Source organism: Elephantulus edwardii, unplaced genomic scaffold, assembly GCF_000299155.1.
Source record: "Elephantulus edwardii isolate Elephantulus edwardi_28Jun2011 unplaced genomic scaffold, EleEdw1.0 scaffold00016, whole genome shotgun sequence".
Lineage (NCBI taxonomy): Eukaryota > Metazoa > Chordata > Mammalia > Macroscelidea > Macroscelididae > Elephantulus > Elephantulus edwardii.
In genome coordinates, this window is record NW_006399766.1 from 14,099,373 (window position 1) to 14,122,308 (window position 22,936).

At 42.3% G+C, this 22,936-nt stretch overlaps 1 protein-coding gene across 1 annotated transcript in view; it reads left to right on the forward strand.

Moving 5' to 3' along the window:
• The first annotated feature begins 3,426 nt into the window (after positions 1-3,426).
• The window catches only part of LOC102868586 (serine/threonine-protein kinase MST4-like), a 63,719-nt gene continuing 44,209 nt past the window's right edge, over positions 3,427-22,936 (forward strand). Inside the window, exons 1-2 of the mRNA XM_006881799.1 lie at positions 3,427-3,608; positions 3,698-3,851. Coding sequence (XP_006881861.1) covers positions 3,810-3,851 — 42 coding nt within the window. The 5' untranslated portion in view covers positions 3,427-3,608; positions 3,698-3,809. The remainder of the gene's footprint in view (positions 3,609-3,697; positions 3,852-22,936) is intronic.

Here is a 22,936-nt window from a genome sequence, read left to right on the forward strand (position 1 = left end):
TACATAAAGTAGCAAATGCATAAATTAAACCACAAAAAAATCCAATGTGGAAACACACGTTATCTCTATCCGTAGCAGCAGCAAAAGATGGTTTATTTAATAGCTGTAGATTTAAATACAAGGAGCTCTGATGGCATAGTCTGTAGGGAGTTGGACAGTTCACCTAAAGGTGGCTCATCTCTTATCATTCAACTCTACCAGCAGCTTCACAGGAGAAGAACGGGCAATCTCCTCCCATGCAATTTACAGCCTCAGAAACCCACAGGGAGGGTCAGCTGAGTCGGTTTAACCTTGATGACAGTGAGTTTTTCTAGTGAGGCCTAAACAAAGGTGTAACATTTACTTGGATCTCAACAACTTTTAGGAAATGTCTCCATAATCCACATGCCAAATCTAATAGTCTGTCTTACATTCTTTCTGAATAATTCTGTTGTTGTTGTTATGCGCCATCAAGTCGTTTGTGACTCATAGCGACCCTATGTACAACAGTCCTAAACCCTACTCTATCCTGTGCCAATCTCATTGCCTCTGACACAGCCATCCCGATTACTCCAGTCACTGAATCAATCCACCTCATAGAGGGTCTTCCCCTCCTGCACTGTCCCTCCACTCTACCCAGCATGATGTCCCTCTCTAAAGACCTGTCTTTCCTTACAACATGTCCAAAGTATGTCAGGCGAAGCCCCAGAATCCTTGCCTCCAAGGAGCTAGTGTAAGAAAATTTGGGTCTTTGCTCTTAATGACTAACGACCATTGTTTGGCAGTCAAAGCAAATGAGATACAAGAAATAGGGAGAGAGAATGCCAGTGTGAGTGCTGCCTTATGCCACCTGTTTACTAAAACATCCATGTGCAGGAGGTGTTTGAAGGAGGGCTCAGTGGTGGTGGGAGTTGAAATGGGTCCAATTGGGAGAGGAAAATGTTTAGCAATGTAGATTCTTGGGCCTACGCTCCACACACCGACTATAAAGCCGTTGAGTTTTTAAAACAAAAAGAAAGAAAAACCTCCAGTGATTTCTTCCTATATGCATTAAAGTTTGGGTGAACTGCCAGGTTTCTGGTTCTGTGTGGCTCTCCTCAGTGAGAACTGGGCAAGTGGAGAAAGGAGACGACAGTCGGGTAACACCATCAGTCAGTTTAGAAGTATTCAAGACCCAGTCTTGGGAAATTATGAATAAGAGAGAGCAAAGATACCATTCATCGTCACTGAAAGAAGACAGAAACAAGGGAGATAGTAGTAACTTTATCACCAGCCACAGGGACCAGGCCTGGATTTCCCAGTTTTGCTTAAGAAGCTGCACTGCACTCAACCTCAAAAGCACTCAGTTCAAATCCACCGGCTGCTCTGTGAGAGAAATGTGGGCAATCTCCTTTACTACCTCTAAAAACTCATGGGAGGGTCAGGTACAGGTCAGTTCCGCTTGACAGTACACAACAGTTGTATAATACCGAGGACAAATTATTTAGGCATACTGAGCCTTTCCCTTCTTCTATCAAATGGAGTTTAGGGCTGGTGCAGTCTGAGAAGACTCATGCATAGATCAGTAAGTTCATGCATATTGTCTTTAGCAGTCCCTATCACAAAGAAAATAGAATCCTTTACATTATATTGATAATAACAACATACCATCTCCCAGCTGCTTCCTGGGAGAAGATGGGCAGTCTTCTCCACATGCAATTTCTATATAGCCTTGGAAACCTTGGAAACTATCAGTTAAAATCGACTTGACATCAACTTACAGATTTAGGAAAGAACAAGAGAAATCTCTCTCTCTCTCTCTCTCTCTCTCTCTATATATATATATATATATATATATATACACAGATTATGCACACACACACTTTTCTTCATGGACATTATGTTTCATACAAACATTCTCATACATTGTGTTTTGTAAAACTGATCACCATTGGACTATGCCCACCATTACCCCGTCTTGTCAGGTTCCCTCCGGATCTTTCCCATTTCCTTCACCAAATTGTGCCGCCCTATGATTTTCCCACCATTTTCACTCCTCTGCTCCCACCCCTTCCCCATTTGGTCCCCCCTACATGTTTTACTAGTTACTTTATTTTTACAATAATGGTCTTATGCAGTATTTGTCCATATGAGACTGAGTTAGTTCACTCAGCAGAATGGCCTCCAGTCCCTCCCAAGTTGGGTAGTAGTTTTCAAAATCGTTGCTCCTGAGTGCTGCATAGTACCCCATTGTGTAGATGTACCACACTTTGGTTGTGGTTGGACGTTGATTGCTACTGGAACCTCTGCACAGTGTCACAACAACTGGCAAGGTAGGTAAATTTACCCTTATTTTAAACGAGCACTTGGGCATTGCTGATGAGTACCGTCAAGTCAGAACCGACCCATAGCTTGTCTTCAGGATTGCAGCGCAGCTTCTTGCCACTAGGCCACCAAAACGCAAATGTAGCTAACTCCTTGAGTGTTTCCAAAGGTGCCTTGATAAGGTCTTTCCTGTTGTTTCTTTTCATCATTGTCGGTGTGGCTTAGTAGTAGGAAAATGCACTGTAATCCCAAAGGTACAAAGTTCGAATCTACCAGCGGATGCGCAGTCTCCTCCCTTATGATTTACTGCCTCTGAAAACGCGCTGAAGGGTCCCTTCAGACTCTATGGCCCACAACGATAACTATTGTCCTTGTTAATGTTAGGGACCTCTCAAAAGGGTTAATTTCACTGAACCTGAAATGAGAATGGTCGAGGAGACAGTCTCCTAAACCACTCCTTTACGGATGCTGAATGAAAGAATCTAACCTGCCAGTGATCGCAGCTCATTTCCTATTCCTCAAATGTCCTTAATAATTTCTTTACCGTAGTCCCGTCTGTTTGCCAACTTCTTCTGTCTTCCACGTGCAGAACTGGTGTTGAAGAGAAACCCAGCCTGGCCATCCTCCAACTGCTGGCCAGAGTCCGAGTGGTGGCCTCGGGTCTAGGTCCCTTGAACTCTATTCTAGGGGTAGAAGAATGGTGACAGACCTGTCCAAGGGCGGGGCTGGAGGCTGGGGGGACCTGAGGGCTAGAGTGAGCTCTGGGTGCAAGGCTGGTGGGCCCCCTGGTGCCCTCCCCTCTGCTGGGTCGGGGAGCGAAGAGGCTTCTATCACTGCACAAGTTTCAACTCCAGGGGTTTCGGGGGGCTGCGGGCTCCAGCCACCCCACCCCCTGCCTCGTCCACCAGCCCGCCTGCAACGTGGCTGTGTCCAGGACGCTCGGGCACTCGCGGCTCTCTCCAACTCTCCCTCTCTCTCTCCAGGCCGGACAGCATCTCAAGTTTTCCCAACGCTGGAGTCTCCTCTCCGCGAGGGGCCAAAGTCACCGGGCGTTCCTGCTGGGGCGGCGCGCCCCAAACCCCCCCGTCGTTGGCCCGCTCCGGGTCGGGGGCCGGGCTAGCGTCAGGCCCGCCCTCGACCGCCTCCCGGGGCGGCTGCGGGGGCGGGTGGCTGGGCCGCCTCCAGCTCTTCCTAAAGCGGCGCGGCGCGGACGAGCGGCATCACTCGAGCTCAGGTCCCAGCCACGGGCGCGCACCGACCCCGCCGTACCGGAGGCGGAGTAGCAGCAGCAGCAACAACTGGAACGGCGGGCGGGCGCTGGCAAGGTAGACTGAGTCCCGCCGCCCGCCGCCCACCTCCCGCCCCGGCCGCTCGCCCCCCAGCCTGGTGACCCCACTTCTGTGTGTCCTTCCAGGCCCCGGTCGAAAAGCCTGGGAGGGCCGCCCAACTACCCCCGGAGGAGGAGCCAGTCACAGCCCCAGGGGCCGCCGTCGCCGCAGGAGCAGCGCGGAGCAGCCTACGACTCCATGGCCCACTCACCGGTGGCGGTCCAAGTGCCCGGGATGCAGGTGAGGACGCCCAGGCCGCTGCCGCCACCCATGTGACTGCCCGGGGAGCACTCCGTACCTGCCACGGGCCGCCAGAGGTGGCCCGGAGACTCCCCTGATGGCAGACCCGGCGCTGGGGCCAGGTGACCCGGGAGTGGGGCTCGAGGTGCTTCCTGGCGTTTGGGCTAGGTGGTGCTCTGAGCTGGGAAGGTGGAAAGCGACTGGGGCGTGTGGCGAAAGGGGGGTAGGGGCATCAGAATAGTGGGGGACACCTGCGCCTGCCGGGCAGCGTACGGTTAGGGACCAGGGAGTTGGGGGCTTAACCTGGGAGAGAGCAGGTTGCCTTGGACTTTGTGGAGTAAAACGTGTGTCGTGCTCTCCTCTGAGTTGGGGCGGGGCATGTCTTGAGGTGACGGTGGCGTCTACAGACACTTGAGCTCTTCCTGTGCGTGTAGAACGAGGTGACTTCTTTTCCCCCTTTTGGGTGCTGCGTCTCTTTGGGGAGAAGTTGCAACTAGCTGCCGCACCTGGCCCAGCCCTTGGCGTTGGCTGAGACCCTCTGGGTGTATTTAGAGTCCCAGAGGTCACAGCTCCTCAACCTCCTCCCCGCTGCCTGTTGTATGTGGTTGAAGGAAATTTTTTGTCCTGCTCAGGGGGCTACTGCATGGGGCCCAACTTCTCACTGGAGGTCTACAAAGCCCTTCCCCCCAGCTATATTTTATGAAAGGAGAGAGAAATTATGTCGAGCAACTTTTGAAGCTGTTGTGTTTTGACATTGGTGCATTTCAGGCCAGCTTGTTCCTTTAATGTTATCCCAATCTGCCAGCCACTCACATTGAATTATTTTGCCCCTTTAGCTTGTAGAGTTTAAGCAACCCCCTTCTGACTAGGTCAGAGGTTAATTAAATACGGTTAATGCCTATGCCTCAGTCCCTCACTGTCTCTGAACATGTGACCACAAACCTTCTTCCCCCCGCCCCTTTCCAAGTTCTGTGTAGAGGGGCAAACATTTACAGTAGTAAATACACAACAAAAGTTACTATTGGAAATCGAAGCCTTGAGGTTGCAGGGCCTCCGTTTGCTTCTCGATGCATAGAATTCAACTTTTTAAATTTGCTGGTCTCATTTTAGGCATGGTCACACACACAACGACATTTTCTGAGGTCTTTCAAATAAAGTGGCATCTATGTTGGGTTACAGCTAAATACACGACTGTGGCCATGTGCTGACCACCAGGCCTTCCAGCTTTATTTAAAGTTTGCGTTCAGTCCCAGGAGGTTGGTGCATATGCACTTTTTTTAAAAGGTAGGGAAAAAAGAAGAGAAAGAGAAATTAGAAAGAAAGAAAATGGACATGTTAGATTTTTTTAAAAGTTAATCCATTCAGCCTTGACAAAATGCTTCATACTTTCTTCTTCCAGTCTAATCCCCTACTCCCTCCCCCCCCCCCGCATTCATTGAGTTATGCCTTTGATTGTTTGTAGCAAGAGAATTAGTAGTTTGCAGTCTTAACTGTAATTTTGCGCTGTTTGATCTGGAAGAAAGTTGCAAAAATCTTCCCACAGTGCTCCATTATAAATGGAGTAGAAAGTTACAGATGCAGTTTGTCCCAGAGGATCTCCACGCTTCGCTTCCCATTGTGCGCATGTGCTTGCCTGCCTCAGTCGGCAAAGTTTTTTTGCCTCCTGTTCATCAAGTTTGTGGTGGGGGAGGGGGGGCCGGGAAAGAGGACTCTGTGTTCTGTGAAGAAACTGCTTTCTGGTCTTTGACTATTTGATTTATGAGATTTAGGCGCTTGCTGTTCTGTGTCTCTTATTGCTTTCCTTTGTTTAATTATCTGAGTTGCCTATCTCTTGAATTCTTAAATCTTAATTAAAGTGGCTTCAAATGTGAATGATAAGTTTGAAAGGACAAATTCTACTTCACACTGTATGCCCTCTAAAAGTCCGTTTGTTCTTCTTGTTTTAATTATCTAATCTAGTTTGGGTAGGACAGGCATCTCAATTTTAGCCTGCAAGCAAGGAATATTGGTTGATTGTTGACGTAATGAACCAATAACTTCTTATTTGTGTTTTCTTTCTAGATGTGATTCATAAGCACTTGATGGGGCATAAAAGTTATATATAGTAAAACATAGTATATTAAAAATATATTCGATGACATTTAATTTCATTCTCAACCCTAGAATACTCTTACTGGGTTGGTTGGGATATTTTTCCTTGCACAAATATGGCAAATACAATGCAAAAATCTATCATGTGCTTGTGAAATTCTCCTAGGGTTTTGTAAGAGTTAGGAGCAACTTTTAGAACTATAGAGTAGTAAGAAAACTTGAATTAGCCATGTGTTCTTGAAATTAATGTATAGTATTTCCACAATCCAGGGTGAAGTGGTTGACTAGCTGTAACTTTTTAACAGTTTATTTTAGAGAATTATGAAGATTGGTGGAAAAAATGATTTTTCCAGAAAGAAAAACAAAACTACTTTATCCACAGTGTTTTTCTCCCTTTAAGGAGAGACGTGAAGTAGAAACCAAGCTACCTGCTCTATCACTTAAGACTTCCAGCATTCCTGACTTTCAAACAAAGAAATTTCTGTTGCCACTAGTTTAAAATAGAAAAGAAACCTAGAGCGATGAAAGAAAACCTAGGATTTTGTCCAGTTCAAACTCTTCCTTATGAATTAGTTATTCAAACTGATGTTGCTGATATTTCTTAATGTTATGGTAATGAACATTTTGCCATATGTTGAGGGTCTGATGTTTTTATTCTTCACACACACACACCCTTTCTTTTGCTGTAGTGTGTAACCAAAGGAATTTTCCATATCAGGAACTGAACTCTCAAAAAATAGTTAAGTCCATACTTTTAAAAAATAAATCAATAAATCTGTTTTTGTCTACTCAAATATTTACTTTTTAACAGTTTAAAACATGGGTATTTGAAATTTTAACTTATAAATACTTAAGAGATTTCCTATTAGATATCTATTCTGACAGATATTCTACATTATTTAAAAAATAACAAACCAAAACCATTGATTTTTAAATCTCTCATAAAGTATGTGGCCTAGTGGCGAGAAGCTGCACTGCAATCCCGAATGTACCTGGTTCAAGGCCACCAGCTGCTCTGCAGGAGAAGGGTGGGCAATCCTGTGCGATTAACTGCCTCTGAAAACCTACTGGAGGGTTGGTTCCGACTCTATGGTACACAACAACGAAAGCATAAAGCATAGATGTTATTAGAATTAAATGACGTGATCTATTTCTTTTTTAGCAATTTTCAAAAAAACCCTACTTCATTATTGTCAAGTCTGAACCCACTTGCAGCTGCCCCATTGGGAGGTTTTCTGAAGCTGTTAGTCAGAGTGGGAAGACCTTGTACACCTTTTTCTGATGAACAAACTGGTGGATTTCAGCAGCGCAACTCCCTCCTACATATGGCACTAGGGCTCTTGTAACAATTTGAAAGAGAGTCTTCATGTATCTTCAAATATGGTAGAGATTTGTTATTCTTGTGTGCCAGTGAGGTAGTTTGGTTTTAAAATGGTGATGATTTGAGATGTGAATTAATGCTTTATTGATGACTTTTATCAAGAGGATAGAAAATTGGTGAACCCAGTTGTTGGATTCTAGGAATAACATATATTACGCAATCTCTGCCCTGCAAAATAGAAACAAAACAAAAAAATTTTTTTTTTTAAAAAAAAGCCACTGGCATTGAGTTGATTCTGACTCATAGCAGCCTTTTATCTGATTGCTTCGGCTGTAAACTTTTATTTGAGGGGACTGCCCATCCCCTCCCCCACTCCACCCGCAAAGCGCAAGGTAGAGTTGAGCCGCTGGCCTTTCAGCTAGCAGCCCCAGAGATGATGCACATTTACTAGGAATATAATAAGAATTTCAAACTGTTAAGACTTGAGGATTTCCAGCAGGTAAGACTTTGAGCTGGCCCCAAAGGATGGCCAGACTTAAGATTGAGGAAGACATTGTCAAGTAGTAAGTATCGTACAGGTGTATGTTCACACACACGCTTTGAGAAAAGGGAAAGATCCCTTGGATGTCATTTTAGAATACACCTTGGAACATAATAAGAGAGAAGTATGGGAGGGATCATGAGCATGGCACAGGATAAGGCATAGTTGTTTATAGGGTCTTAGTTTATAAGCGTCTTCGTTGACTTGATGACATCTAACAAGATTGGATAACTGGATAGATCCTAGATTATGTTGTTGTTGTTGTGTACCATTTAGGCTGGAGTGACTCATAGGTGACCCTGCCCATCTTTCTCCCTTAGAGCAGTTGGCAGATTTGAACCACATGCCTTTGGTTTTACAGCGCTATTCCTTACTGTCACAAGGCCCCAACAAGAGCTCCCTGGTCTCTCAGATGATAGTGATCCTTTAATGCTAAAAAAGGAGCTCTGGTGTGCAGTCATGAAAGTATTTGGCTCTTAACCAAAAGGTTGGTGGTTCAAACTCCCTAGCTGATCTCTGGGAGAGAGAGATGTCAGTTGGCTTCTGTAAAGATACACAGCCTTGAAAACGATATGGAGAAGTTCGTCTATGGCCTGTAGGGTTGCTGTGAGTTGAAATCAGCTTCACAGCAATGGATTTGTTTTGCTTTGGCTTGGTGAGTGCCAGAGAGGATTTGGTTTGTTTTGGAGAATATTGTTGTTGTTATAGGCCATTGAATCAGAACCAACTCATAGCTGACTTTCCAGCGGGTTTTTAGAGGCCATAAATTGCTTGGAAAGTGATTATCCATCGTTCTCCCATGGAGTAGCTGGTAGATTCTAATTGTGTGTCTTTGTGTCAGCAGTGTAGCTCCTTACTCACTAGGCTACCAGTGCCGTTAGAAAGGATTTCTGTCTTTGACTAGCCCGTTAACATTTCTGAGCAGAGGAGACTTGAAGAACAAAGTTACACATAGTAAGTTATTGTTGGTTTTATGTGCCATCAAATCGGAACTGACATATCTCTGACCCTCTAGTGGGTTTTCAGAGGCACTAAATCTCAGGAGTGAACTGCCCATCTTTCTTCTGCAAAGCAGCTGGTCAATTCAAACTGTGTTCTGTTTAGTTGGCAGCAACAGTTCTTCACCACTAAGCCACCAGAGCTCTACATATGTAGTTGTTGTTATGTGCCGTCGAGTCGCCTGCGACTCATAGCGACCCTATGTACAACAGCCCTAAACTCTGCTCTGTCCTGTGCCAATCGCACTGTCTCTGACACTCCCATCCCAGTTATCCCAGTCACTGAATCAATCCACCTCATAGAGGGCCTTCCTCTCCTGCGCCGTCCCTCCACCCTCCCAAGCATGATGTCCCTCTCCAAGGACCGGTCTCTCCTCACTACATGTCCAAAGTAAGTTAGACGGAGCCTCAGAATCCTTGCCTCCAAGGAGCTACCTGGTTTAACCCTCTCCAGGACAAATCTATTTGTTTTCCTAGCAGTCCATGGTATTCTCAGTACTCTTCTCCAGCACCACAGCTCAAAGGCATCAGTTCTCCTTCTATCCTCCTTGGTCATTGTCCTACTCTCTGATGCATAACAGGTGATTGCGAAGACCATGGCCTGTATCAGGCGCACCTTAGTCTCCAGAGAGACACCATTGCTCTTCAGTACTTTGGAGAGGTCCCTAACAGCAGACTTTCCCATGGCAATGCGCCTTTTAATTTCCTGGCTACTGGTGCCAAGACTGTTGACTATGGAGCCAAGCAAACTAAAGCTGTGTACAATCTCATTCTCTTCACCATCCATCCTGATGCTGCCGATTGGTCCAGTGGTGAGAATCTTTGTCTTCTTGACATTGAGCCTCAATCCATATTGCAGGCTGCAGTCCTTGACACTCTGCAGAAGGCGCTTCAGGTCCTCCTCAGTTTCAGCAAGCAGGGTTGTGTCATCCGCATAACGCAGATTGTTGATAAATCGTCCACCAATCCTGACCCCACATTTCTCCTCATAGAGCCCAGCCTCCCGGATAATCTGCTCTGCATATAGGTTGAAAAGGTATGGCTCTGCATATAGTAAGCTCTACATATAGTAAGCGAAATCTCAAAGTTGGGCAAATGGTTTAACTGGAGGAGTTGAGAAGTAAGGTATTTTGATTTTCAGAGGCTATTTCAATGGAACAATTATAGCTCTACAGATGTAATAGACCTTGTATTGCTTTCTGTAAGCATAGTATTGTGAAGAAAAAAAAGATAAATGACCAGATTTAATAATTAGCTAGTTAGAAAAGGAGAAGTCAAAGCCCCATGGTCCTGAACTGGAAGACTTATCCACAGCTGAAATTGGAAAGTCAGAGAGAAAGGCAGACCGAGAAGAAAGGAAATGATTTACATCCTAGGATTGTGAAGCTTAAGGCAATAATGAGATGACCAAGTTGAGATGTCCAACAAATATTTGGATATATACATCTTGAATATTAACCATTCTTTAGACATTTACTGAGCATCTACTGTACCCTGGAACTTGAAAATGAAGGACAAGGGTCATCTGGTAGAGATTCATAATGCCAGAGAGAATATGTAGAAGTGAGAGTGCGAATGAGACAGAAGGCATAGGTGGAAGCTTAGCTCATAAGAAAAGGAAGAATGGCTTTAAGATGCATGGGAAGATGAGAATAAGTGTCAAGATAGAGAGCTAGTTAACTGTGGGGTAGGGGGGGCTCTTTACTGTCAGTATGAAATGTAGATTGGGAAAGGGATTACATTTAATACAGGGCTCCACTGTGGGGACATTTAATCCCTGTATACTGTTTAAAGGGGCTGTATGGCACCTAACAACAACCACATTTGCAGCCTAAGAAGTGAAAAGTATTGCACTGATGAGCCTCTAGCTTTGTTTTTGTTGGTGAGTGAGTGAGGTCGAATGTTGAATTTGCTAATTATAATGGCAGAAGACCTGCTGGAACAAAATAATCAAAGCCAACTGTTGCCTGAAAGAGTTGGAGGTGGTTAAAAGGTTTGGGATTAGGGGTGGGCTGCAGGGAGCGTAAACAGGAACTGGGCATGGTAGGACATGTGCTTCCAACAGTAATGAGAGCCTAAAAATGACACTTGAATATAAGGTCCAATATGTACCTCCCTTACCTGAGTCATAGAAAATGAGTGAATATAATTTGCCTGGTACTTAGGAATCATTGAACATTGTGGTATTTTGTATCTTTTAAAAAATTCTCCCTTTCATTCATTCAGTGACCTTGAACAATCATTTGCAAAATGAGAACTAATAAAAGCTGCATTTCCTTTGCCTCAGTGAGATGCTATTAGGATGAATTAACTATCATCTGTAGAGTATATTTTGAGCTGTTTTATAAAAAGTGTTATGATATATATGGACAGTATGTCCTGCAAAATAATGCTAGGCAAATCACATGAAAACACTGCCATTATGCCATCCTGTCTTGCTTGGTAACCTAAATTTCTCTATTGAAGCCTAGTCAAGTATACATGCACGTACACTTAGATCCAGCCATGTTACAGTTCAGCATCATTGACTAAAAAGTTCTGATGGCGTAATGGTAAGGAGTTGCACTGCCAACCCAAAGGCCACCAGATGGGCAGTTTCCTTCTATGTGATTTATTGGTTCTGAAAACGGGTCATGGAATAGCCCAACAATAAAGTTAACTTTCAAGATTTCCATCTTGCTTTTTCCTTGTACTTTTCTCTGAATGCTACAGGCTGTGGAGATATTTGTCTTTCCCAACTGCAAAGCATATCTCTTGTCAGGAGCAGACAGTCCAGCCCTTGATTTATATTCTGCCCAAAATTTTCAATTGGATGTAGTCTGTCTCCACACCTTTTCAATCTGTATGCAGACAGATCATCCAAGACGCTGGGCTATACTAAGAGGAATGTGGCATCAGGATTGGTGGAAGAATCATCAGCAACCTGCGTTATGCAGATGACACAACCCTGCTTGCTGAAACTGAGGAGGACCTGAAGTGCTTGCTTCAGAAGATCAAGGACTACAGCCTCCTATATGAACTGAAGCTCAACATCAAGAAAACAAAGATTCTAACCTCTGGGCCAATTGGCAGCACCAGTATGAATGGTGATGAGATTGAGATAGTTAACAGTTTTAGTTTACTTTGCTCCACAGTCAACACTCTTGGTAACAGCAGCCAGGAAATCAAGAGACGAATTTCATTGGGAAAGTCGGCTGTGAGGGACCTCTCAAGAGTACTGAAGAGCAATGATGTCAGACTGGAGACTAAGGTGTGCCTGATCCAGGCTATAGTCTTGTCAATTACGTGCTATGCATCAGAGAGTTGGACAGTGACTAGGGTAGATAGAAAGAGGATTGATGCCTTTGAGCTGTGGTGCTGGAGAAGAGTGTTGAATAGACTGCTAGGAGAACAAACAGGTTTGTCCTGGAGAGGGTGAAGCCAGAATGTTCCCTGGAGTCAAGGATTCTGAAGCTTCATCTGACATATTTTGGGCATGTTGCAAGGAGGGACTGGTCCTTGGAGAGGGACATCATGTTTGGCAGAGTGGAGGGGCGGTGCAGGAGAGGAAGACCTTTGATGAGATTGATCGATTCTGTGACTGGAGAGGTGGGAATAAGTGCGTTTGAGATGGCTAGGTTGCCACAGGATAGAAGAGTGTATAGAGCTCTTGTACATAGGGTCGCTATGAGTCACAAGTGACTCGATGGCACATAACAACAACAACAACAATATATTATTCTTATCTCCAAAAACAAATTGTAAATTATTTTTTGTGGACTTTAAACAATTTTATTTTCTTGTACAGCAAAACATGCAACAACTAACAATTTGTGCACATCCGATTCAGTAACATTGAGTACATAGTTTGAGTTGTGCGACAGTCCGCACCTTCATCTTTTCACTTGTTCCTCCCCCATTAACATTTGCTCACTACCTCCTAAGATTCCTATCCACTCCTTAGAGTTGCTATTTGTAACTTTAGGGCGCTCTGCTGGCATAGGGAGTTGTGCTGCTAATGCAAACGTGGTAGCTCTCTGGCACTTCCAATCTACTAGAAGCTCTGGGGGAGAAAGATGTGCAATCTCCTTCTGTGTGATTTACTGTCTTGGAAATCTAATGGAAGGCCAAGTCTGAGTTGGTTTAGACTCAAGGGCAATGTGCAAGTGAGTTGCAACTATGATCCCATACAGAAGAGTTTTTCAAGAAGCATAATGCTCAAGGCAGGCATTCTTTTTACTAGTTAAGCTAAACTATTATTTAAGACAACTTCAGGGAGATATTTTTGGTTTACAGTCTGAAGATTATCTCAGGACATTAATTTCAAGGGTTCCTCCAGCCGCCTTGGCTCCAGAAAGTCTGGAGTCCATGAGATTTTGACATTCTATTCTGCATCTTTGTTGTAAATTTCTTGAAGGAAGAGTTTCCATCTTTTACTTTTCTCTTTTAACTATTAGATATAAGTTATATACAAAAAGTGTTGGTTAGTAAATTCATTGTTGATCTGTTGATTTGGCTGTTCTTTCAGTTCTTATCCTTTTTTTTTTAAAAAAAAAGTTGTATAGCCTTGAATACTTGTGGTTCTTGATGGCTTATTTATGGTATGGAGTATTGACTTTCTGTACTTATTTAAATTATTTTCGTGTATTGTATATATCTAGCAAAAGACACTTGTAATTTATCAGCTGTTCCCACACAGACATCCTCATTTATTTGCTTTCTAAGTAAAGTCTTTGAGAGAAAAATGATCCTCATTGATTTCATAATAACTAGTACTGATTTTAGACAAATTTGTGCCTTTGGGAGAAGTAGCCTCCTCTCTTTTATCCTTTCCTTCTGGTTCTAGTTTCTCATGGTTCTTTCCCTTGCAATTAAGACATTTTCCTTATTCCTTTTCTCTGCTCCCTCCAAAACAAAGAAATAAAGAAACCTGTTGCTTCTGTTCCCCAACTGTCACTTTAGAACGAATCTGATTGTTTCACTCATGTTAAAATATTGACTAAAGGTTCAATGTGTGACCTCTTTCATGGATGTTGATTATTTTACCTAGAGAAATGGAAATCTAATAGTAGAATTTCAGATGTCTTGATTATAGTTACTGACTGAGTTGTCCAACCTTTCTTCTGGAAGGGTTATAATTTTACTAGATTTATTTGTCGCCAGGACACAGATTTTGAGGACCCAAAATGAACACTATTAATTAGGTATGATGCAACAAACTATCTTTTCATTTTTCGTACTTAAGACCCAAGAATTTCCACCCTGGGTATATATGTATAAAACCATGCCCCTGGAGAAATGCCACTAAGTGACTTGCTTTAAAAAAGAACCAAAATCAGTAAAATATAGGCAATTCAAACTTAGACTTCACCTTATGTACATTTCTTGTCTACCATTTTAAACTAATGGATCTCTGATGGCTTAGTCTGTAGAGAGTTGCACTGCTAACCCGGAGGCAGTTGGAACCACCAGTCAGTCCACCAGATAGGCAGTCTCCTCTCGTGCCATTTACAGCCTCCCTAAATCAGCTGAGTCAGTTCCTACTCAAAGTCAATACGAATTTGAGATGGCATTTTACAGCTGTATCTATGAATGAATTTATAGATATATATAATATAAATATCAAATATTTGTTGGAGATAATAACTTTAGCAATTCTGAGAAATAAGAAGGCCAATAAGAAGTAGGAAAATAACCTTGAAATTCAGATTAAAAATTACCTGGCAGGACATTGCTGACTAACTCCACATGACTCAGATGAAACACCTGAGATGCATGTTCTCTGTGCAGAGCAGATTCTGCTCTTTTCTTCCTGTCGTCTCCTGCCATCCCTCACCAGCCTACACATACTGGGATTGAGAGCTCCCCTTTAGCCCTCTCTGGACTTGTTCCAAAATGCCCCTAATAGCAGCCTACTGGCCTTTCTTTTCCTTCCATTATTAGATCATGGATTAGAATGAGTTGTGGCCTACAATGTCAGATTAGCCATTGTGTGACATACCTTTGCAAGTCTAACACAGTGTAAACACAAGTGTAATTTGTATGTCCTGCAAACTAGAGTTAAAATAAAACTGCAGACAAAAATTGCCTGGCTTAAAGAGTTGAAAATATCCTAATTATGTTCTTTTAAGTCCTCTCTTTTGGTCAAATAACTTCCAAAAAATACAGCTACTTAAGGCATTGAGTTTTAGCACTTTTTCCCCTCTTCTAGAGCATGGCCACAGAAAAACTTTGACCTTTTTTTCATGTGTGATTCTTGTTTCCCACTCTCTCTTTCCCTTATCAAAAAGGAAAAAAAAGGATGGGTAAAAGAAATATCTAAAACTTTATTAATATAAATTGAAAAGTATTCAGTTTCCTCGGCTCCACAGTCAACACTCTTGGCACCAGCAGCCAGGAAATAAAAAAATGTATTGCAAGGGGAAAGTCTGCTGTTAGGGACCTCTCTAAAGTACTCAAGAGCAATGGTGTCTCTCTGGAGACTAAGGTGCATCTGAAACAGGCCATGGTCTTTGCAATCACTTGTTATGCATCAGAGAGTTGGACAATGACTAGGGAGGACAGAAAGAGAATTGACGCCTTTGAGCTGTGGTGCTGGAGAAGAGTATTGAATGTACCATGGACTGCCAAGGAAACAAACAGATTCATCCTAGAGAGGGTTAAACCAGGCTACTCCTTGGAGGCAAAGATTCTGGGGCTTCGTCTGACATACTTTGGACATGTTGCAAGGAGAGACAGGTCTTTGGAGAGGGACATCATGCTGGGGAGAGTAGAGGGAAAGTACAGGAGGGGAAGACCCTCTATGAGGTGGATTGATTCAGTGACTGGGGTAATCGGGATGGGTGTGTCAGAGGCAATGCGATTGGCACAGGATAGAGCAGGGTTTAGGGCTGTTGTACATAGGACCACTATGAGTCGCAAACAACTCGATGGCACATAACAACAACAACAACAACAATTGAGCAAAAAAGTATCATTCAAATCAATTGACATTGGATTTTTCAATATGTTTATTACAGAACAATAGGGTGTCTAGCTGAAAAAGAATAGCTTTGAATTATAGACACTCTCTCTTAAATATCAACTTAATTTTTACTGGATTTCAAATCCATACTTCACTAGATGTGTTAGAAAATTTCTAAGCATTCTAGTGAATTATTCCACTAGGTTTTAATAGTAGTGTTTGGTAGCATAATCCTAGGAGAGAAGTTTTGGATGGTGGGAGAAAGTCTTCAAGGACATCTAGAAGCATCCAGTATTTTCTTTGAAAACACTGTATTTTTATTTTTAAGTGTTTTTGTTTGTGCTTCTTTTCCCCACCCTGCCTTCTACAGTTCTTGTTTTCCATTAAAACTTTGGCTTGGGGAAAATAGGACTTTACACTCTGCTCTATTAAGCTAGAGCTTAAATGCTTGATACTGCACTACACCACATAAATAGCAGAGTAGCAGGAGTAGTGGGAGATGGATGGTCAACAGGTAGTCAGGTGAGGCCTCAGTTATTAATATAAGAACATTTTGGAGAGCTGAGCCAATAGAAACCATAAAGTCATCAGTTCTTCCCTAAGCCTCCATTCCATTATTATTACCCACTAGGTCTGGGAAAGTTTCTAGACTTCCTGGTCTCAATTTCCTGCTGCTTTCCTTAACTTTAAGCAAAAGCATGAAAGAAACCAATCAGCTAAGCATACCCACATGCTATTATGTATGGTGCTAGAAAACAGAACTTTGACCTCTTGTGGTTAAGGAAACTATACAGTGTGTCTGGCGAGGAGAGAAGCAGATTTCAAATGTATGTCCTTTACGTGTTCCTGCACTGTTAGTGTTAAATGCCGCGGAGCTGGAACTGACTCATAGCTGACCCTCCAGTAGGTTTTCAGAGGCAGTAAATTGTACAGGAGGAGATTACTCATTTTATTAAGCAAGTTTACTCATCACAATCCTCTTCACTTCTCTTTATTTTACTCCCAGTCCTTTGTTTGCACTTCACTCTGTGCAAGGTAAATAGTAATATATTGAACCTTTAAGGAAGGTGACACTTCATCTCTCACACTTGGGGCATGTTGTCAGAAGGGGCCAGTCCTTGGGAAAAGATTTCATTCTGAGAAAGAGCAGAAGAGCCAGAAGTTGGGTTGACACAGTGACTGTAACAGCCTAACAGGAATCATGGGGACACTATTGGGGCAAGGTTCAGATCTGTTGTTCATAGGATTGCCATACGTTGAGTCGACTTGATGGCACCTAGCAACAACAACAGGTTGGACACTAGTATTTCAGATTTAATGTTTTTTTCACACATTTGTTGTTTTTGTTGTTGTTGTGTGCCATCAAGTCGCTTGCAACTCATAGCGACCCTAAGTACAATAAGCCTGAAACCTTCTCTATCCTGAGCCAACCTTATTGTCTCTGACACAACTACCCTTATTTCCCCAGTCACTGAATCAATCCATCTCATCTCTCCTGCACTGTCCCTCCACCCTCCCAAGTATGAGGTCCCTCTCCAAGGATTGGTTCCGCCTTTCAGCATGTCTAAAGTATGTCAGAGGAAGCTTCAGAATCCTTACCTCCAAGGAGCAGCCTGGTTTAACCCTCTCCAGGATGAACCTGTTCCTTTTCTTAGCAGTTTATGGTGTATTCAGTATGCACCACAGCATTGTGCTTCAAATTTTATCATGAAATGTTCTTTTTATGATGAAGGTGATGTCATTTCTTTTTGGTTTGTCATTTCTGGCATATGATTGACACAAAATGCAAAGAAACGTAGTTTTCTGATGCATTGCAGGTAAATAGGAAGACTGTGGCCTGGACTAGGCACACTTTAGTCTCCAGAATGATATTGTTGCTCTTCAGTACTCTGGAGAGGTCCCTGACAGCAGACTTTCCCATTGCAATTCATCCTTTTATTTGGTACCAAATCAAGAACCAAGAGTGTTGACTGTGTAGCCAAGCAAACTAACGCTGTTAAAAATCTTAATCTCTTACTCTTCATAAAAAACTGGGTAGGAAATTATTAGCAACAAATTTTGGAAGGCCTGTTTTGTATAGGTCACAGTGCTTGGTGCCCATCTGTGAGATACAAAAAGTTAGAGTCTCTTACCTCAAGCAGTTCAGTTTCTAACTAGAGAGAGAATAGACACCTACACATTTAGAAATCTAACCCTGCAGAGCAGTAATGATGAATTCCAAATGAGAAAGGAAACTGATATAGAGAGTATGTTGTTAGTTGCTTTCCTTCTTCCTTCCATTCCTCCTTGAAATGCTTCTATCATTTATACAGTATTCTTTGTGCTAGACACTCTATATATGCTCTTTATTAAAAATTTATTTTTGATTATGACTTTAGTGAAAATTTACAAAGATACTGGGTTTTTTTTATTCATTCATTCATTCATTCATACATTGAGGGTCTTCCCCTTCTTCCTGACCCTCCAGTTTTCCAAGCATGATATCCTTTCCCAAGGACTGGCCCCTCTGACAACATGCCCAAAGTATGTGAGTAAAAGGTTCGCTATCCTTGCCTCCAAAAAAGCACCCTAATTGCCCCCTTTCACAAAATACATTTCCTACAATATACAAGAATCTCTGAATATAAACTGAACTCAGTTTGGTTTAAAGTAAATTCTATGGCTTTCAATATCTCACAGTCACTCTTGACTTCTATTTTCCTTGGTCCAGTTGACTTTGTAACTCAGGACAGCAAATCTCCATTCATTAGTACCTATTTTTCTTTGACCTGCTTGTGCTATAAGTACATCAATGTCTATTAATTTAATTAGCAGTTTAATTTTGGTTTTAGGCATTTGTAATGTATTCTAAGTCCCATAGATAGCATGTTTTGTGCAAATAGAAAGTTTGCATGGAATCATTTCATAATTATCTGTGTGATTAGGCATTTATGATAATAAATGACTCCATCAGGAACTGTTTTCACCTTCAAATATAAACATCTTTTGAAACAACATGTTTATGCTCGTATTTGTGAAAATGCAACTTGGCTAAAGTGAAATAAAATGCTGGCACCCTACAGTCAGAAAGAGACAGTATTTCCCCTGAAGCTAGAGACTGTTGCGGACTTTGCCCAATTTTGATACATCTCACACAGTTAATTGCTCAGAATCTTTGTCTCTCCCATTATTACTCCTTCCCCCTCCCTCTTCACCAATTGACTTACTGGCTTTGGGCTGCTTTTTTTTTTTTTTCAGCCTAAACCAAAACATCTCAATCATAGTATTTCAAAACCAACTTGTATTTACATATATAAATTCCTAGAGTGGAGGGGAAGTTACTTCTGAATCATTAAGGAAAAACCAAACCACTTCCTGAATGGCCTCTCTGAATCTAGCCTCTGCTCGCTAAAGCATTCTCTAGACCATTTGCCGACAGGAACCATATAAGAAAGCATAGAACCTAGTGCAGAAAAATGATTTGGACTGAAATGAAAAGAAGTGACTAGGGTTTGTTTAATGAGTTTGCTAACACCAAATAATGTGAATAAACTTAATTATGTACCTCTTTATCAGCCTGGGACATAAATGCCTTTTCCTTTTCTAAAGTGAATATGTTGTTGTCATTTTTGTTGGGTACCATTGAGTTGGAGTTGAACCATAACTGACCCTCCAATGTATTTTGGAGGTGGTAAATCACACAAGAGGAGATTGCTTGTCTTTCTCCCTCAGAACAACTGGTGGATTCTACCCATTTATCTTTGCATTGGCAATGCAATTCCTTACCTACCACAAACCCACCAGACCAACAAAAAGCAGACTATCCCTTGGAAACAAAGATTTGCTGCTAGTGAAGATGGTCAAAAGCATTAATTACGGACACTTTTTCATTTTTATAGATGGAATATTAATTAAATATTACTTAATATTAATTATATATTGTGTCACTTAATATTAATTACTTAATATTAATTAAATATTGTGTACCATAGAGTTGGAACCTACCCATAGCTGTCCCATCGGCAGGTTTTCAGAGGCAGTTAATCACATTGGAGGAGATTGCCCATCTTCTCCTGTGGAGTGGCTGGTGGCCTTGAACCACGGGCCTTTGAGATTACAGCACAGCTTCTTGCTGCTAGGCTACCAGAGTTCCTAATTAAATATTTGTTGCTGTTGTTATGTACCATCAAGTCACCTGCCCACAGTGACCCTAGGTACAGCAGCTCTGAAGCCTACTCTGTCCTGAGCTAATCTCACTAATTGTGACACACCAATTCCCATTGCTCCAGTTACTGTATCAATCCATCTTATAAAGGGTCTTTCTCTCCTGCGCTGTCCCTCCACCCTTCCAAGCATGGTGTCCTTCTCCAAGGTCTGGTCTCTCCTGGCCACGTGCCCACAGTATGTGAGGCAGAGCTTCAAAATCCTAGCCTCCAAGGAGAAACTTGGATTCACCTTCTCCAAGATAGACCTGTTTGTTTTCTTGGCAGTCCATGGTATGCTCCAGACTCTTTGCCAGCACCACAACTCGAAGCATCGATTCTTCTGTCATCCTTAGTCATAATCCAACTCTCTGAAGCATAACAAGTAATTGTGAAGACCATGGACTGGAACAGGCACACCTTAGTTTCTAGTTTCTAGACTGACATCATTGCTTTTCAGTACTCTGGAGAGATCCCTGACAGCAGACCTTCTCAATGCAGAAAATCTTTTAATTTCCTGGCTGCTGGTGTTAAGAGTGTTGATTGTGGAGCTGAACAAGCTTCCTTTATTTACTTGTTGTCATTAACCAGTAGATTTCAGGGGGCTGTAAATTGCTCAGGAATTTTTCATCTTTTCTCCCTTGGAGCCACTGCTGAATTCAAACCAGCAGAGTTGCCATGCTACCTTTGGGTTACCACTGCAATTCTCTATGGACTATGCCACCAGAGATCTCTTATATGTTGAGACAAATATACAGAATGCTGTTTTGTGCTGTCAAGTCATGACCACTCATGGTAATTCTATAAACAAGGCTCTGAGCCGTGCCCTACTTGTGCCATCCTCACTATCTCTGACACACTTGAGTCCATTGCTACAGTCGCTGTGACAATCCATCTTGTTGAGGAGTTTTCTCTTTTATACTGACCCATCACGTTTTAAAGCATGATGTCCTGCTCTAAGTGCTAAAAACATGCCCAGAATATGCGAAACAAAGTTTCACTGCCCTTCCTTCCAAGATGCACTCTAGTTTCACTTTCTCTAAGACATACCTGTTTGTTCTCTTGGCAGTTGATGAAAGTCAGTACCCTTCCCTAACAGCACAACTCAAAGGGATAGATTCTTCTTATGTTTTCTTTAGTCATTGTTAGATACACTGTAAGATATTGAGAAGACCATAGCTTAGATCAGGTACACCGTAGTCTTTAAGTTGACATCACTGTTCTTTGGTACTTTGGAGAGGTCCTGACAGCAGATTTTCCCAATGTGACTCATCTTTTGATTTCTTAACTGCTGATACCAAGGATATTTAATTGTGGATTGAAGCAAGATGAAATCCCTGGCTACGTCAATCTTTTATCAAAGTCAAGTCCTGCTGCAGATGATTTAAAAATGGCTGGAATATTATATTACCAGGGAACTTCCAGAAATTCAGGTTGGATTCAGAAAGGGCCATAAACGAAGAATATAATTGTTGATGTCAAATGGATTTTGGCTGGAAGACAGAACACTAGAAAGATGTTTACTTGTGTTTTATTGACTATGCAAAATGCATTTGACAGTGTGGATTATAATAAATTTTAGATAATATTGAGAAGAACAAGAATCCCAAAACACTTACTTGTGCTCATACAAAACTTATACTTGAGCCAAGAGGCAGTTGTCTGAACAAAAGAAGGAATGCTTTATGGTTGAAAATCAGGAAAGGTCTGCAACAGGGTTGTAGCCTTTCTCCATACCTATTTAGTCTGTATGCTAAGTAAATCCTTTGAGAAGTTGGACTTTTAGGCAGAAGAATGTGGCATCAGGGTTGTAGGAAGACTCATGAGCATCCTGTGTTATATAGACGACACAACCGTGCTTGCAGAACATGAAGGAGATTTGAAGCACTTGCTGCTGAAGTTTAAAGACTGCAGTCATGAATATGGATTATGTCTCCATCTCAAGGAAACAAAAATTCTCATGACTGGGCCAATAGATGACATAAGGACAGATGGAAAAATGATTTAAATTGCCAACAATTTCCTTTTTCTTGGATCCATAATCAATACCTACAGCTAACAGCAGTCATGAAATCAAAAGCTGAGTCACATTTGAAAAATCAGCTGTCAAGTCCAAAGTGCCAAGAAGCAGTGATAGCAGTTTAAAAGACTGGGGTGTGCCTGACCCAAGCCAGGATATTTTAAATTGCTTCTTGTGCATGTGAAATTGTAATCAACTCGATGGCACCTAACAACAACAGCATGCATCTGAAAGTTGGACAATGACCAAGGGAGACTGAAGGATCCATGCCTTTGAATTGTTGTGTTGGAGAAGGGTACAGACGATTCCATCGACTGTCAACAGAATAAACAAGGCTGTTTTAGAGGCAGTGTAATCAGGACCCGCTCTAGAGGTAAGAAGGGAGAAATTTCATCTACCATACTCTTCCCATGTTGTCAAGAGGGGCCAGACCTTGGAAAAAGACCTCGTGCTGGGAAAGATGGAGGGTCAGAGGAAGAGAAGACCCCGGATGAGAGTAATCAACACAGTGACTGCAATAACGGGCTCAAGCGTAATGTGCCGGATAGGACAAAGTTCAAATCTGAGGTTTAGAGAGAGTGCTGTGAGTGGTAGTCAACTTGACAGTGCTCTGGTGGTCTAGTGGCAAGAAGGTGCACTACAATCCCAAAGGCATATGGTTCAAATCCACCAGCTGCTCCGCAGGGGAATAGGCAGTCTCCTCCCATGCAATTAACTGCCTCTGAAAACCCGACAGAGGGTTAGCTATGGGTTGGTTGCAGCTCTACAGACACAACAAATACATGTGCACACATTTGTACTGTGTATACAATGTTTTTGTATTTGAAAAGACTTTTAATGTATTAACTGTATCTGATGATGATGATGATAATAATAATAATAATAAATAATGATTCCAGTGTAGTTTTATGAGATGCTAATAATAATCTCAGTGTAGAGTTTTATGAGTTCGCTTGCCAATAATGTGACTTTTTAAAAATTACCTCATTA